Source organism: Acomys minous (genome assembly GCF_964271855.1).
Source record: "Acomys minous genome assembly, chromosome: 4".
NCBI classification, from domain to species: Eukaryota; Metazoa; Chordata; class Mammalia; order Rodentia; family Muridae; genus Acomys; species Acomys minous.
The window spans coordinates 10,658,228-10,675,230 of record NC_140486.1 but is presented as its reverse complement, the minus strand read 5'-3'; the positions used below and the strand labels follow the sequence as shown (position 1 = coordinate 10,675,230).

Sequence of the window (17,003 nt, the reverse complement as noted above, 5' to 3'; positions counted from 1 at the left end):
CCCATCCCCCATACAAAATGTGCATCTCTGCTCTTCCTAATACTCAGAGATGCCAGGCTTCAGTGAACTCTCCATGATATGCTATCTTGTTCCTGCTTATTAATCTTGCTCCCTAAATGCAGTTTGTAACCTCTCTGAGAGACAACTGCTTAAGCATTCTTTTGTGTCTTCTTCAGAAGGCGTATTTCCAGGAGGCTCCATAGCTAAACTCAACATGATGCCGCTCACTAGCCATTGTGAGCTAGTGCAGCAATCTTTATTGACCAAAGTTGACATGAGAGGGGCTGTCCAGGTGATCTATCAGTCTGTCTATCTATCTATCTATCTATCTATCTATCTATCTATCTATCTATCTATCTATTATCTATCTATCTATCTATCTATCTATCAATCATCTATTATCTATCTATCTCTATATCTATCTATTATCTATCTATCTATCTATCTATCTATCTATCTTTTATCTATCTCTCTATCTCTCTCTATATCTATCTATTTATTTTTGGTCAACTTTATGCAAACTACACTTTCCTGAGAAGGAGGAAGCATTCTTGGGAAAACCCTCATCACATTGGACTGTAGGCAGGCCTGGAGGGCTCATCTCACTGCAGGCACTGCCAGCCAGGCATGTGGTCCTGGATGGTATAAGAAATCAGGCTGAAAAGCCATGAGAACAGGCCAGTAAGCCGTGCTCGTCCATGGCTTCTGCTTCAGCTCCTGCTTCCAGGTTCCTGCCTTGATTTCCCTTAGATGATGGGCTGTAAATAAACCCTCTCCTCTCTAAGTTGCTTCTGGTCATGGTGTTTTACCTCAGTAATAGAGAAGTAACTAAGACAGAGCATTTAGGTGGCTGCTAGGCTAAGGTTGGCTGACTACTAAATCAAACATGCCATGCAATAAGCCCATACAGACCACTTACCTGTCCTGGCTTAAGGCAAGGGCAGCTAAGGTTGAGACCACTGTCCCCAGTGTCCCAGCAATTGTCCACCATGGGTTCTGGATCAGGAGTCCTATGAAGATGAGGAGCCCACTAAGGGGGTTGTTGACAAACATCACCTGAGCTGCTCCCCGCAGGACCCAGTCTATGAACTGGAGGACCAGGGGCTTATCTGCAAGAGACAGACACAGCCGTCAGCAGGGTACACCTTCTGCATTCGAGCACTGGTTGGTGCAGAAACTGAGGTGCACAGGGATGCCCCAGCCAGGGTATTTCTCTTCCTTCAGCCTGGCCTGGGGTGGGAGAGCGAAGGGGTTGGGAGTGGGTGTTGGCATCCAGCCCAAGGCTCTAAGTGGCCCAGCAATTGGTCTACAGCGGGTGGTAGTTTTTGCCATACAGACTGAGGGACCATGCTGAGACCAATTTAAAGCAGTTCCAGCCACTGGCTTGGTTGGCAAGGAGCCCCAGGAGCATTCCATGGGAAATTTATTGGTCCAAGGGAAGAGGTGCGGAGGGAGGTAAACCCTCGCTTTGTGTAGAGCTGTGTGACTCAGTTGAGGGCTGGTATCTGAGCAGCGAAGAAAGTAGCTTCGAGAAAATATGTTGGAAAAGAAATTGTTAGAGCCCAGCTGTGAAAATCATTATTAAATTGGGGCCTAGAAGAAGCCAGGTGTAGGAGAGAGGACATACGTTCTGCCTCCTCTGGTTTGGTTTCCAGGACAACCATGCTGGTGGGGGGCAGGTAGGGACTGATGGGGAGAGTGTGGTGTTTGCTAAGGCATTAACGTTCAGAAAGAGGTTAACAGAAGAGAACTCTGGAGCTTGGAGAGGGTGATGCTGAGCTTTCCTTGGCCCAGAATAGGCATAATAAATGGCTGTGGAACAAGTGGAGGAAAGACCATGACGCTTATTTATTATGTTACTAATTTGCCCTCTATTGATTCCACACAGGAATGAATGGCAAAGGACTAAAAATTAACAAACTGCATTAATTATAAAAAGGAATGACAGGCTAATTGGGTACATGCCCACCTGGGGTCAATCGATTTCCCTTTACTGTGTCAATCAATTCTTGCCATGAGAGAGTGAGGGGGCAGCCTCATTGTCTATGCTGGAGCAAAGGTTTCCTCTGGCCCGCCTCCCTGCTCTTTCCTGGACACTTGCTTACCTTTCAGCCAGTTTTTGCATTCCTTCATGTCACCAGTGAGATAGCCCACAGCTTGGAAGAGACTGAAGCCTCCCCGGCCTGCAGAAGCCCTGCGGGACACCTCACTTTCTCTCCTTTTACCCCTTTCATTGGGTTTTTCAATCTTCACTATGTGGCTGTCTTCATCAGATGATCGGAGATCCTTCATGGAAAAGACAGGAGAAAAAAATCAAATAATATGCCTTTCACGTATTATTGTTCTTTCTTTGAGACAGGGCCTCACTTGTAGCCCAGGCTGACCTTGAACTCTCTGCCTAGGTCAGGTAAGCTGCCTTGTGCTAAGCATCCTCCCCCACTCTGTCTTCTGTCTGAGTGCTGGGACTATAAGCATGTGCTATCAAGCTTGGCTTCAAATGGTTTGTCCTTTTGAGAGTAGGGACATTTGGGAATAGAGAGCACTGTCAGAATTTTGGGCAGAGTTATGGGACAGTGAAATAAAAGATGAGACTGGCGCCTCTTGTCTCAAGCTGCCCCCCATGCAAGCCTGAGTTTCACAAGACTAGTAAAGGTTCTGCACAGTAGGTTTTCTTAATGCTTTGTGACATGGATTCCTCTCAGCAGCTTAACGATGCCCACAGACTTCTTTCCTTAAAAAAACATTTGTAAATGTATAAAACAAAATAAGTAAGTGAAAAAGAAAATTATACTGAAGTGCAGTGAATATAGTATTTAAAATAATTGTGGTTCATAGATAAACATCTATCTACTGGCAATGAAATTTAAAACCAGTGATGGGTGGGTATATGGGACCTCCTCACTCCAACTCAGGATGGTTCTGTAAGGCTATCTAAGACCCAAAGCCCACCAGGAGATCAAGCACAGCCTATAATTACGACTGTTGCATAGCTCAGTTTCTCCTTTTGGTGGGTCCTGCTGCCCTTCCTCATCTTTATGAGTTGCCTCCAAGCACACCCCAGCAAACTTCTTACTTTCAGCTCTTCACGCCAAAGCCTAAGTCCTGAGAAATCTGGTCATGACAACTTGGATGGAAACCTCAGGTACTACCAATATGAGTATGAATCACTGCATGTATTATTTGTAATTAAGGCAAATGATAAAGTCCATTGGAAGTTAGTAAATGTAATGATGGACTGTTTCCCTCATCCCAGTTTGTCTGCTCCTCATCTGTTCATCGTTGGACCCCTTGGCCAAGACTTCTTTCTTTAAAGCTGTGCTTTTTTCACGATGATAGCTCATAAGGCAGGTGGCTGCTGAACATTTGAAATGTTCCTGGTTTTCAACAAGCTAGGAACAGATGGAGAATTCCTAAGCTTGATAAAGAACATCTACTAAAGACCCATGAGCGGTGCTAAATGTAATGGTGGAAGATTATAAATCCCTTTCTCGAACATCAAACCCAAGACAAGGAAGTCTGTTCTTGCCATGACTACTCAACATTGTGTTCTAGCACAAACAAACAGGCAAGGAAAGGGACTAAAAAACAATAGATTGTAAAGAAAAAAGTTAACTACAGATTGTATCTCTATTTGCCCACAGCATGTCCATTTATATATCTTAAGGCATCTGCAAAGTTCTTATTAGAGGTTTGAATAAGTTTAGCAAAGTTACAGAATAGAAGGTCAAATCACATTTATTTTTATGCCCCACCATTAAAAAAATCTAAAATTAAAATTAAGAAAACAGTTTTATTCATGAGAGCACCGATAAGTAGAACATATTTGTGGATGAATTTAACAAAATATGTGTAAATGTTACTCACTGAAAACTACAACACATCACTGAGAGAAGAAAAAGGTAAAAATAAACGGAAAGATATCCCATGTTCATGGATTGGAAAACTTAGTCTTATTACAATGGCGATGTTTCCCAAATTTATCTACAGATTTAATATAATTCCCGATCAAAGCCCAAGTCATCTTTTTTTTTTCTGTAGAAATGGAAAATGTGATCCTAAAATTCATATGGAAATGTACCAAAGCTCAAACCATCTCTCACCCTCTTGGCCTCTGACGCCCCACTTAGGGGCAATCCTAGTGGGGCCAAGTGCTCACCTTCTCTTCAGGCATTTCCAGCAGGGGAAGGGCTGGGTGCGTGTCCTGGGAGCTGGAAGGCCAGGTAGGGCTGCTTAGCTCTGACTCATAGAGCTTATATCTGCTGGAAAGAGGCTCTGGTAAGAGAGGGCTGCTGTTGCTGTCAGACATCTCCTTCAGTGGATGGTCACTCATCTGTCATGGCTGGTAAGAGAGAAGGGGAAAGAACAGATGCCTGAGAATGGGCACGAAGGACTCGGCTAAGGTTAGACAGACACATGAGGAGGCATGGCCTCTGACCTGGAGGGGCAAGCAGTGATGTAACGGTGTGTATATTATATACACATATACACACACATCATACATTTATATCATATGCATACACATATGTATATTCCATTTATGTCACTGCTTGAGACAGACTCTCATGTCACCAGGCTGGCCTTGAACTTGGCCAAGCATGACCTTGGACTTCTACTCTTTCTGTTTCTACCCTTTGAGTTCTGAGGTGACAGGAACATGATCCAGTGTTTTGGGCATGCTAGGGAAACAGTCTGCCAACTGACCTATGTCCCCAGACAGAGGCAGGACTTCATGTGCCTATAGCCAGTGTTGCCTGAGCATCCTGAGGCTAGTCCTACATCCACAACAGTGCTACCTTTAAAATATTCCAATTTTCCATGCCCAGAACAATGTCTCTTTCTGTGTTAAAAGATTTGCCTGACCATCTAGGCAAAGTCTCTTGCGTTTTTATCATTTGCGTGTTTTCCCTCTACCATTCACGTGGTCCATTGTGCTATCTCCATGTGGTAGTAGGTTGAAAATTTATTTTTACCTTGGCAAATGCACACAGAACCCAGCACTTTCTGTGTTGCTAGGGAAACCATGTTGCTTTACTTGGTCTCTAATGCCCTTCTTTCTCCTGTGTCCCCTGTGACTATTCGTGTCTCTTTCTTCTTGTTCCTCCTCAGTGTGTCGCAGAGGCACAAAGGCCTGGGATGATCTACTGAAAGCTGTGTATAATCAGGATGTGGGTCCTTTACCGTCCACGTGGGCCTCCTTTCTTCTTCACTACAAGGCAAGGCTTGCACTGTGGCTTGCTCCAGGAACGTGTTTTGCTGGAGCCCCCAGTTTCTTCTTCCATTTCGCTGCCTCTCACAATAGTACTCATCTCTTTCCCATTCAATTATTTCAGCTCTTCTTTGCACCCCCCCCCACTTTATGTATGACTTTAGTTACTTCTCTGTGTTCCGGGAGTGGATTTGAACCCGCACACAGTCACCTCTCAGTATCAAGTCGTACTGAGCCTTTCCCCCTTTGCCCTGGGTTGCCTCTTCTGAGTCGTAGGAAGCCTTCCCTAGGACACGGACCGCAGATCCCTACCATGCGTGCTAGGTGCCATCCCTTATGTTCACTATTGTCGGTGCTGCTCTAGGATTGCACAAGTCCCTTCTGGAGGGGATCGAGATCTGTCTGCCCTTGCACCAGCACCACTTCCTTGCTTATTTCTTTTCCTTATTCCACCAACAGGAATTCTTGCCCTCTTCTGCTGCTTTCAGACCACCTCTCCCTTTGCGTGCACAGAAGCTGTGTTCCCTGTGACTCACCCTGACCCCCTCCCTCTCTCCAGCTACTCACTGCTCCTACTGACTTCCAAGTCTCTGCCTCAGCAAAGGCTTCCGGTGCTCCAACCGGGCGTCTTCCTCCAGACACTAGTTCAACGCCCGTAGCTTGTTCTCTGGTTCCTCGCCTCTAGCAATACTTTTCCTCTTTCTCGTCACCGGTCACCATTCACCACAGTCAAAGCATGGATTTGGAAATTTTGATATGTGAACTGTCAAAAGTCAGATCTCTCTTCCGGTGTCCGCCTCTTATGCTTTCAATTCACTTGCCCACGTGGCTCCTTAGGACCCAGCTCTTCAACTTCCTGGAGACCTTTGACCCACTGAATCTACCAGCCAGCTGGCATCCCTTTCCTTTGTGACCAAGTTAGGTGTCATGGCTTGCCATTTATCCCTTTGATCCTCTTGTTTCTCTCTCCCTCTTTCATGCTGGTGTAGTGAAACCCTGCCTTTTCCAAATCCTAGTTTCCTTCAAAGGAGCCCCCACTGAAAGATTTCTCATTTTAAGCCATCCGCAGAAAAAACCAGAGTCAGCCTTATTGGTCCCTCTTCTGTCACTCTCCAACCCTAGTGATTCTGTCCGCCCTCACCAAACATCCTTACGTTCACAGTCACTGTCAGCTTGCTGTCACCCTCTCTTGCCTCTTCTCTGCTCATTACCATCTGGACATGTCTGGTTTTCCTCTTGATACTTCAAGCCACGCTCTATAGGGCAGTTTCATGAGAATGTGCCAACCCAGTAAAAAATGGTTCTATCCTTAAAACCCTCAACGAAGCTGGGCATGGTGGTGTGCCCTTCCGGTCCCAGCACATCGGAGGCTGATGCAGGAGGAGTTCTGCAACCTTGAGCTTGGGTTATGTTACCAGGACCAGGCCAGCCTGAGACTGTCTAAAATAACAAACCCCAGCCACCAACCTTACTAACCTCCTCCCTCACAAACAAAACAAAACAAAACAAAACAAAACAAAAATCAGACGACTTCAGATCAAAACTCACATCTTTAACATGCAAGCAAGGGTCTATCACAAATTCCCACATGACTTAGCTGGTCTCAAGCTTCTCTGACCCATGGCTCTGGGCTCTACACAGGACTGCTGTTGGTCAGTGGATAGTGTTGAGCTTCTTCTATGGAAGTGGCACTGCAAGCGCAGGCCTGTGATTTGGAAGGTCTGTCTGTCCTTTGCTCTTTAGTTGGTGGGGTTTGTTCCAGTTACCTTGTTTGAGAAGCCTTCTCAGACCCACCTTGGATTGGAAACAACCGCCAGCAATGACAAGGGGTCTCTGCCTCATGAAAATACACAGCTGGTACATGACCACTCTCTTAAGCCATTTGGAGACTTCTGTGAACTACAAGGATTATGTAGAAACAAATATTGCTGTGGCCCAATATTTTTCGTTATAGCTGATTTGTGGATTTTGACTACATTTCCCAGAACCCAAGACTCATAAGGACAGTGGTCCATTCTCCTCATGTCCCTCACTGTCTCTGGCTCCTGGCACAGCTCTTGGCACATAGTACATACTTGATAATTAACACTAAATATAAAGAGGAACAGAAGGAAAACGGGCAGGAGGCAAGGAAAGAGGAAGGGGCTTTAAGTACGGGTCCAAATGACAGGAAAAATGGACACGTTTCCCCAGGAATCTTTGTAGATCTTGGGAGAAGAGGGTGTCCACCCCCAGCTCGGCATTGCGGCCATAGCCCTCGCCACGACTAGTACCTGTTTGTGCTCCTAAGATCAGCTCATTAAACTAGAGCTGAGTTTTATGTGGCTCTACAAAAACAACATTCAGCCTGCGTTGATGGCATTGTCCATCTGGAATGGGGTCCTCCTCTCCCTAATCTGACTCTGCAGGTGGGATTCCAGTGAGGGATGGACATACTGCTGGAGGGACTTACTGAAAGGTTTCTGAGAAAGCAGAAGTCAGAGCACAAGGACACTGTGGATCTGTCCCCCAATGCTCTCTCCCCCTCTAGTGGCCCAAAGGTGATACAGCATCTCTGAGCCCTTGGTAAACATTTCAACTGAAACAATAGCAAGGATACCAGACATGACAGGCATCCATGCATCTGGGTGGACTGAAGATGTTCTGGAAGGACCCATGCAAAATCCACTAATGGTCTTGTTGAATGATGATGATGATGATGATGATGATGATGATGATAAGTTTTAAAAATATTATATTTTATTGACCCTATGTCATTATCAACTACAAGATATATATTGATCATTTTGTATATCAACCAAGCAAGAAGAAAATCTTGCCAATAAAAGTGATTATATGCATCTTGATAGATTTTATGTAAGGGAAGTACTCGCCAAAAAGCCACTTTCTTCTCTGCCCAAGACCCTGCTGTATACATGCAACTTTCTCCTAGAAAACCAAGCCACAGAGAAGCAGATAACAATGTTTTTGCAGGCGGCTACAGTGCCATCTGTATTTGCCAGAGACATCTCACCTTGAGCCGCGGTGTCTACAGAAAGCAGAGCCACGCAGCACTGGAAGTTTGCTGCGATGTCAAGATTAGCTCTAGCTCCCATGGCCTTGTGGGGGCCTAGCTGAGGCCCCAGAGCTGCTGCTGAACCCTAGGCGCCAGTCCAGGCCCTCAGTCCAGCAATCAGCTTCATAAGCCCACATGGCCTCCGTAGGAACGATGTGCTTGTGTCTCCTCTAGGGAACACAGCGTTCCTCTGCCATGGGAATGTTTATCCTGTTAAAACATGGGCAGTTTTGGCTCGAGGGCGGTGGTGAGACGAGTGGCAGAAATGGCCTTGTAAAGAGAAAGTCCCTGTGCTTGGAAAATGCTCTAGCCACTTATAGTGTGCAGGCCGCCACGTTGCCCTCTTCAAAGGGCAATCTAGGATTCCTGGGACAATAAAAGTGCTGACTTAGTTGCTGGCACACAGTAGGCAGCCTGTGCTTTTAATTTTCCTTCTAGCGCGTCCAAATTGAAGAGAAGGATGGTTAGCACAATCAGAGCAAGGGAAAGAAATCTGATCTAAAACAGAATCACTGTCCCTCTCCTTCCCTCCTCCCTCTTTTGTTTTACACTTGTAGCATATGAAATAATTGGTTTCATTATAACATTTCCATACATATGTATCATGATATTTTGCTCATATTTTCTCAACCCCAATATTCTCCCCTACCTCTGCCCCCCCCCACTCCTTGCTGGTTCCCATCCTGCCCCCCAAATAGTTCACCTTCTCCTTTCCTGTTACACACACACACACATACACCACACACACACACACACACACACATACACACACACACACACACACACACACACACACACACACACACGAGGTTCTAAGGTTCCACATGAAGAAAAATGTGATATTTTGTTTTTCTTTTCTACTGTTTCAGCATAGTCTCCCTTCTACTTTCATAGATATGTTTAAATCTAGATTCTGCATCCGAGAGAAAACACGTGATATTTGTGTTTCTGAATCTCAAAGAGTCTTTCAAAAGTTTCCATAAGGCGTCGCCGCTGGGTAGAACTGAATGTGGAACTGTGCCCCAGCCACGTCCTGACTGAGGGCCTTAGAGTCTGTTCCCAGCCCTGCTTTGAGCCAGTCCATTAAACTGGCTTCCAAGAACACATAATGATCTGTTTGGCGTGTTCTCTCTCTCCTTGGCTGCCCCTCACCTTCTCTTCTCCCTCAGAAGTACCGACAGAAAGGCTATTTGGATCAGCCCCACATGGCACAATAAAGCCCAGCTTCCCAAACAGACAGGGTTCTCCACTCTCTTTGCAAGAGCCCTTTTTATTGGGTACCTACTGTGACTCATAGCCTCCCCTTAAGTTGAAAGGTCCCCAGGCCTGTCTAAGAAGAGCTGAGCTTGAATGGTGAGGAAAGGCAGTGAGTAGTAGGCACCGAGGGGTGTGCGTGGCCATACAGGGTAAGCCTGGTCTGCTTGCTTTTCCCGTGCCAGGGGCACAGAGATCCCGTGTTCATGTTAGGTCTTTGATCCATGGACAAGTAAGAGAATCATACTCCAGATCAAAAGGTCTGAAAAAAAAAATCTAAATTGTGCCAGGAATTCCCCAGTGTCACATGGGGAGGGTGTCACCATCAAAGATGAAGACGGAGACCCTGGGTCTCTTTCTAATGTCAAGAAAATGTGATCCCTGACCCATTGCTCAAATTTTGAAGTCTTATTTTGGCTATTTTCTCTAAAAGATTGTGTTTATTCCTTACAGAACTACAAAAACATACCCATGGCCAAAGGGGAAAGGCTAGTTTCCACCCAGCCTGCTCTTGCTGCCCTGAGTGGCACTGGGCCTGGCGCTGGAGGGTTAGTGTCCTGTCAAAGTGCTCTCCCCACCATGGTCTCTTAGGTTTAAATGTAGTTACAGGCTGAGTCTCACACGGCTCATTCACACAGTTCTGAGGTAGCTCTGGAGAGGAAAGAGTGATTAGCAGGTGATGTGTTGAATTGACTCGTTCTGCAATCGATGCCTGGAAGAGCTCCATACTGTTTTTCAGTCTTAGGATCCAAGGGCAGGGGTGCCTGTTGCCGTCCATTTTCTAGCACTTTTACTCCTATTGGCTGATAGTCCACAGGTCCCAGGAGGCTGATTGTTTTTAATGTGACCAGGCCCAATTAGTGGAAGCCCTCAGATTTATGAGGCTAACACAGCCTCCCACCCTGCCCCCCCCCAATGTTTTCACCCTTTCTGGTTCAAGTTTTGTTTATCATGTCAACACATGAACCATTTCTACTTAGAGAGAAGTTGAGGCTTGATTGATCCTAAGCTTTCTTTTTTTCTGGGGGCAGCCCTCTGGGTTTTCCTTGGGTTCGGTTCACTAGACAAGGCTCCAGACCCTTGGGGACCCCTGTAACTTTGGTCAGTCACTAGGCAGGGAGAGCACCAGGCAGGTAGAGTGAGCGAACAGTTTAGTAACTGGGCCAGGGTGAGCTGTACCTTTCTCAGAGTGAGTTGTGTAAGAGGCTGGCTCGGTTCTATCATTTATGAGGGATGCTCTGAGTTTTTCTTGGCAGCTCCAGCCCACCAAAGCTTATCTGCACTGACTCTCTAGCCAGAGGTCCAGGTTGGGAGGGACAGGGTCAGACGTAACATAGCCTTTCTGGCCAGCTGCAGACTGTCTGGACCTAGAAACAGCTGCTGACCAGTAGGCCTGTGCTGTATCTTTTGGGTTCTTCTGCAGGTCCTGGCTGGGGTACTGTAGGTGGCAGGGGAACTCTGGTTGTAACCCTGGGAGTAAGAATTGACCCCTTCCCTTGATGCTTCTCCTGAGATATTAATGAGATTGAAAACGCGTTTGCAAGGGGTGGCCATACCCTTCTCAGCTGATACTTTTAATGTGGGGTGGCCCCTCAGTATTCTTTCTATATATCACACCCATGCCTCACTGCACCCCATCAGAGGCAATTACTAAATCATCAGGTTTTTCTCCATGTATGCCTCCCTGTATTAGCACATGTTCTCTGCATCAGGCCATCTCAGGCCCAGCTCAGCTTCACTTTGATGTGCATGGCTCTCTGTTAGCTCCTGAACCTCTGCCCTATGATCTAGCTCTTCACTGCCACATTTCCCTTCTGAATTCCCACAGGCACTCCTAACTCTCTTCTGGCCTGGGTGGTGGTGCTTAGGGTATATTTGAAAGAACACCCCGTCTCTCTCTCTCTCTCTCTCTCTCCCTCCCTCTCTCTCTCTCTCTCTCTCTCTCTCTCTCTCTCTGTGTGTGTGTGTGTGTGTGTGCCTGGTGGATTTGGGTAGTTAATCTTAATGTTATTGAATCGAGGTTGCATAGAGCCAGACTTACTGGTTCGAATCTTGGGAAAGGTCCCTATCTCCTCTCTGCCTCTGTTTGGTCATTTTTACCTATGAGACAGAGACAAAAACAGTGCCTATCTCATGGGGTTATCTCTGCCATTGCTGCTTATATGTCATCTCTTATGGACAAATAGGAAGCCATTAAGGACAGTTGCCTTATGGAACAGTATTGTTTACCTAGTAGGTACTTAACAAATATTTTTTACTGAATGAATGAATTAGTGAATTAATAAAATAATCACTGGAGACTGTAAATTGTGACTCCAAATACTGGAGTGTTTTGGACTGTCATGGGCATTGTGTCTTCAGTCATCACCTATTGCTGCTATAGCAGGGGTGGGGGTGATGGTGGCGGGAGAGAGAGAGGGAGAGATACTGCTTCACTCTTTTGACTGGCCTAAAGAAATGAGAGTACTAGCCTGAAGTCACATAGGAAGTTGACCCAGGACCTGAACTGAGCCGGTACCCTCATGCTCAAACCTGAGCTCTTTCTACAGTGGCATCATCAACTCCTTTGCTGTGGATCCTGGACCTTTCTCTGAAGATTTCGCTCCTTGACACACTATGGGCTGAAGGGTCTCTGATGCTCCCTAGAGCTCAATTTTGTGTACTTGAAGCTTATGACCTTGGATTCCATGTAAGAGCACATGTCTCTTTCTCATACAATGAGGCCTTTGCTTGCTACATGCAGGCACATGACCCTTTCCTCACCCAGGCAGGGACTTGGTCTTTCTGTACTTGACCCAAGGTCTTTGTTCATTCTTAAGTACTTATATGACATTCTCTTTCCAACTGCAACGCCCCCTTGAGGAGGGAGGGGGAGCTTCCTGGAGTCTGGAGGTAATTGAAGGGTCTCATGTCTGGCAGAATAAAAACCCGCAGGGGTCTGGAGGGCCACTCCACAGCAAGATAAAGAGCAGCAAATGACTGCTGGGGAGCAGATCCTGAGTGGCCAGACTGCAGATAGCAGAGTTTTCTTAGATGGTTGAGCTGCCTGCGAACTCTGTTAGAGTGCTCCAGGCGCAGCTTTCATGAGCCATCGTGTTGGAGTGGGATTTTCAGTGACAGAGCTGCTTTTGAGTCCTCCTTGCTTATAAGTAACTCCTCACCCACACTCCTCTTAGTAACACCAATTAAAAAAATTGGTTCATTACATTGAACTTTGTCAAAATCATTACTTGATCTGTCATGGGTTTCCTTTCTGGGGTGAGTAGACTGTGTGCCGTCTTCCCTAGGAAAAGTCTATCACAAAAAGGTGCCATCTTTACTTTAAAACCAACCAACAAAATCCCATCGATCCTTTCTTCTGAATAGATGTTTGTTTTTTAAAAAAGCAAGGCCTATGTGGGTGAGAAGGAAGGGCTGGCCCTGGGTGGGTGGAACTTTGGATATAGCTCATCAGGTGCCATTCCAGGACCCTCTGATTCAGAGAGCATCAAAGTCACGAGTACCGAGGGCCCCTCTTGCAGGACGGCACTAGAGTCCCATTAGGTAAGCTGAGGGAGGCAGTCAATGGTCTGGTGTTAAATCTTAGGTTTCTCTTAGGTACCAGCAGGAGCACCAGGGCTTGATTAAGTTAGCTGAGCATCCGGGGGTTGTGCCTCCTCCTTGCCTTTGTACAGCGTGTCTCAGCAAGACATGACATCGGCAGGAGTCCTTCTAGGCAATGAATTTCCCCCACAGAACCTACAGTTCTTCAAAATTGGCTTCAGGTGGCATTTTCTATGATGATGATCTCGAATCATCCACTTAGACTGCCTTGGTAGCAAGCACAGTAGGTGACGGACTGGTAGGAGAGGTTTTGGCTCTGACAGTGACCTGAAGGTGTTGAGGAGTCCATGATAGGGAAAATTATACCTCCAGGGAAAGACGCCGACTGTGCCTAGCCACACCTGGCCAGCCTGCAATATAGCGAGTGATAGAAGTACAGAAGTTTACAGAGCCTGCCCTTCCCAACTGTTTTTTGCTGGCCAATCAAGGAGAACTGAAGCTCACTGGTTAGATGTGACAGCTCCTTATTTCAAGCCCTCAGAGCACAAATCCTCAATATTGATCAACATGACATCTTTAAGAAAATATTATGATCAGGTCCTCTCCTCTAGAGGTCTTGACTGAATGGTTCTTTCCACATAGAGCACTGGGGGGGATGGGAGGTGGGGGTGGGGCTTAAAAGCACCACAGGCAATGCTAATGTGCAATCAAGCCAAGAGTTTGACTAAAGTCTTTCTTTGTTCAGACTGTAAACATTTTGCTGCCTGCCCACTCCAGGTGAGTGGCAAATACCAGCTTCACCAGGGAGGGTAGAAAGGCAGCCTCTCAGCCCTATCTCAGAAGCGGGATCTGTGAGTGAAGGAGTCACGTGATCGCTCAGCTCCTTCACACAGGTGTTGAGGTGTAACCTGGGATTGCTGCCACTGAGGCGTAGGGAACGCCAAACAACAGGAAGTGGGATGAAGAGAGAGAGGCATGGAAGCAATCTTCATGGATTCCAGAATTTATGCTTAGTGGCCAAATCATTCGGAAAATAAGCAAAACCAGATTTCATTTAGCAACAAGACCAAAACACAACAAAAACTCAGTTCATGACTGTAAAGACTATTTACGTCTTCTGATTCCGGATGAAACAAAGTGACAACACCCCAGCATTTTCAGCATGTGTCATGGCCCGAGGAAGGCAAATTGTGCTCTCCTCCAGAGCCTTCTCAGGGTCATACCAACAGCAAGCTCCTGAGGAAGCTAGCTGCAGGTGGCGTGCAATCTCAGAAATAAAGTATGTAGCTTATGGAAATGGGACTCCCTCAGTAATTCACATATTCCATAATGGCTCTTCCTTTGCTCTGCAAAGCAGATGCAACTGCGGAGGGGAGACAGATGGTTTCTTGGTATTTTTAGCCCCGAGGAAGACAGATGCATAACCCTCTGGACCTCAGTGGAGGTGAATCAAAATTCTTGACTATCTTAGTGATGTTTCTAGTGTTGAGGTAAAACACTGACTAAAGACAACTTGGTGAAGAAAGGAATTATTTGGCTTACTAGCTACAGTCCATTATGAAGGAAGTCATGGCAGGAACTTAGGGCTGGAACCTGGAGGCAGGAACAGAAGCAGAGACCTTGGCTGCATGATGCTTATTGGCTTGCTCAGTCTGCCTGCTTTCTCATGGCTAGGACCACATGCCCAGGGGGTACACCATCTACAGTGGAACGGGCCCCTCATGCATCAATCATTAATCAAGAAAATGTACCTTCCAACTTGCCTACAGACCCACCATAGGGAGACATTTTTGTTTTCAGCTGACGTGCTTTCTTCCACGATGGCACAGTTTGTGTCAAGTTGATAAAAAGCTAACTGGCACAGTGATTTTATGGAATAGTGTTATAAAGTTCAGTTTATAACAATGGAACAACAGAGGAATTTAGATGGAGGACATCAGTCAAGACATTAGTAGTAAACCAGAGTTTGTGCAATATCAAGGGGAGAAGGGAGAAAGCCCTGGAGCAGAAAGAGGTGAGATGTACGGATGAGAGAAGGTGAGGGATGAGGAGGGAGGGATGGGACAGGAGAGAAAAGGCAGCGGAGAGGTGCTGCAGAGGAGAAGTAGGGATGCTGCAGCTGGAGGATGCGCGGAGAAGAAAGGGAGCTGGGATGAGGCGGGATGCACTGGAACACAGTTGACCGTCCCTAAGCCTTGCATCCTGCTCTAAAGGGCAGCGGCCTTCAAGCTGAGGCTTCCCAGGCTGTTGCCTTTTCTCTTCTGCCCCTTGTTCTACCAACTGCAAAGGACAGAGGAACAGGTGAGTCCTGCTCGCACTGCCCTGTGGCTACTGGAAAACCAGGAAAATAGACATAACTGGACCAGTTTAGCCAAGGAGGAAGCAAAGACTAGGAATGGAGCTGAGGACCTCACAGTCTCAGTTTTAATGCAGTTCCTTCTCTTTTAACCCTAACCAGATTACCAAAGTCAGCTTCCTTCAGATTCTCTAAGAAGCTGCTTAGGGTTGGGCTTGGTGGTTTTGTATTAAGGGCCATTTAGCTTCTGGAGGTCTCTAAAGGCATTTGCCAATGTGTTTGTCTTCTAGCATCTCAAACATGACTGATGCTTTGTCTATATTTGAATGTCAATGACTATGAAAAGGTGGAGTTACACACTTGAGGGTTAAAAATATTTGAGCACATGTTTTCAAAAAGGACGATGAGTTCTGTTGAGCAAAGCCCACTGGGATAGCCATAGTAGAGGCATAAAAAGAGCATGGGACCAGGAGTACAGCCAAACTCAGCCGTACCACTTACTATGGGGCCACGCTGGGCACAGATCCCTCTGGATCTGTGAGGCAGGGATGTTGAAAACTGCCTCATAAGGAAGTATGTGGTGGACCCAGGATACTGTCTGGTGTATAGCAACTGTCAACAAGTGTCCTCTCCTGCCGCGCTCCTCTCACCCTTTCCTGGGATTGGTCACCAGCTCTAACAACTCCAACTACAGAGATTTAGTGAGAGGATTTGCTAGAATAAATATTTAGAAAGGCTAATCTTTTCAAAGCACTGATTTCTCCATAATAAATCCTGTGTTGGATACTAGTCATTCAAGTGTTTACTGAACATCTATTAAAGGAGCCAATCACAAGGAATTAAAAAAATGAGCAAGGAAAAAAAATCACCCCTGCTGCAATGTTCCCCACAGGTAGATGGAGGTGGGTAGGAGATAAAGGTAGAAAGACATATTAAGTTATGTCACTAGTATTTACTTGCCAGAACACAGGGAGGCTAAACACTGCAATGTGTAGGTTTCATCTGTGAAACAAAAGATTGACCCATTCAAGCTGCAGAATGAATGTGTTGTCAGGATTTGTGTCATGATGACAAATTATGTGACAGGAACAATACGAAGCAGGAAGGATGTATTTTGCTCACACCTTCCAAGGCTTTAGTGCACTGTGACAGGAAAGGGGTAGTAAGCGTCACGGCATGGAAGACAGAAACAGAGTGGGAAGGGCCAGGGAAAGCATGGCTCCTGAGGACAAGCTCCTTGCAGCTTACATCCTCCAACCAGACCCCACTTTCCACAGTTCCATACCCTCCCAATGGACTATTCAGAATTCGAACCCATCAGTGGATAACACCATTCTTTAGGAAAGAGTCCTCAAGATCTGATGATGGTCCCTGGAAATGTCCTCACAGACACAGTGGAGGTGTGCTTCATTAATCTCCTAGGTGCTACTCAATGCAATCAGCTTGGCAAGAGTAACCATGACAACCAGAAACTGCAAAGAAGTATGGACGAGTGAAAGACGGTCATGAAGATGTACGTCCTAAAATGATGTTTAATACTATTGCCCTAAGATTAGCTTTTAATAGAACTTTCGATTGGGTACTAAAGGCTCTTTTGTCCTACTTATTTCTTTATATTTTACACTTCTGATGGGCACATCCTTCTCTTA

The 17,003-nt window shown here is 46.1% G+C and overlaps 1 protein-coding gene across 2 annotated transcripts in view; it reads right to left on the bottom strand.

Moving 5' to 3' along the window:
- Window positions 1-17,003, bottom strand: part of SLC14A2 (solute carrier family 14 member 2) — a 413,945-nt gene that overhangs the window by 56,966 nt on the left and 339,976 nt on the right. For both annotated transcript variants that reach the window (XM_084778783.1, XM_084778784.1), the window contains 3 exons: window positions 4,157-4,339; window positions 2,106-2,286; window positions 920-1,109 (listed from right to left, as the gene is read on the bottom strand). In XM_084778783.1, the coding sequence (XP_084634909.1) occupies window positions 920-1,109; window positions 2,106-2,286; window positions 4,157-4,330 (545 nt within the window). In that variant the 5' untranslated portion in view covers window positions 4,331-4,339. The remainder of the gene's footprint in view (window positions 1-919; window positions 1,110-2,105; window positions 2,287-4,156; window positions 4,340-17,003) is intronic.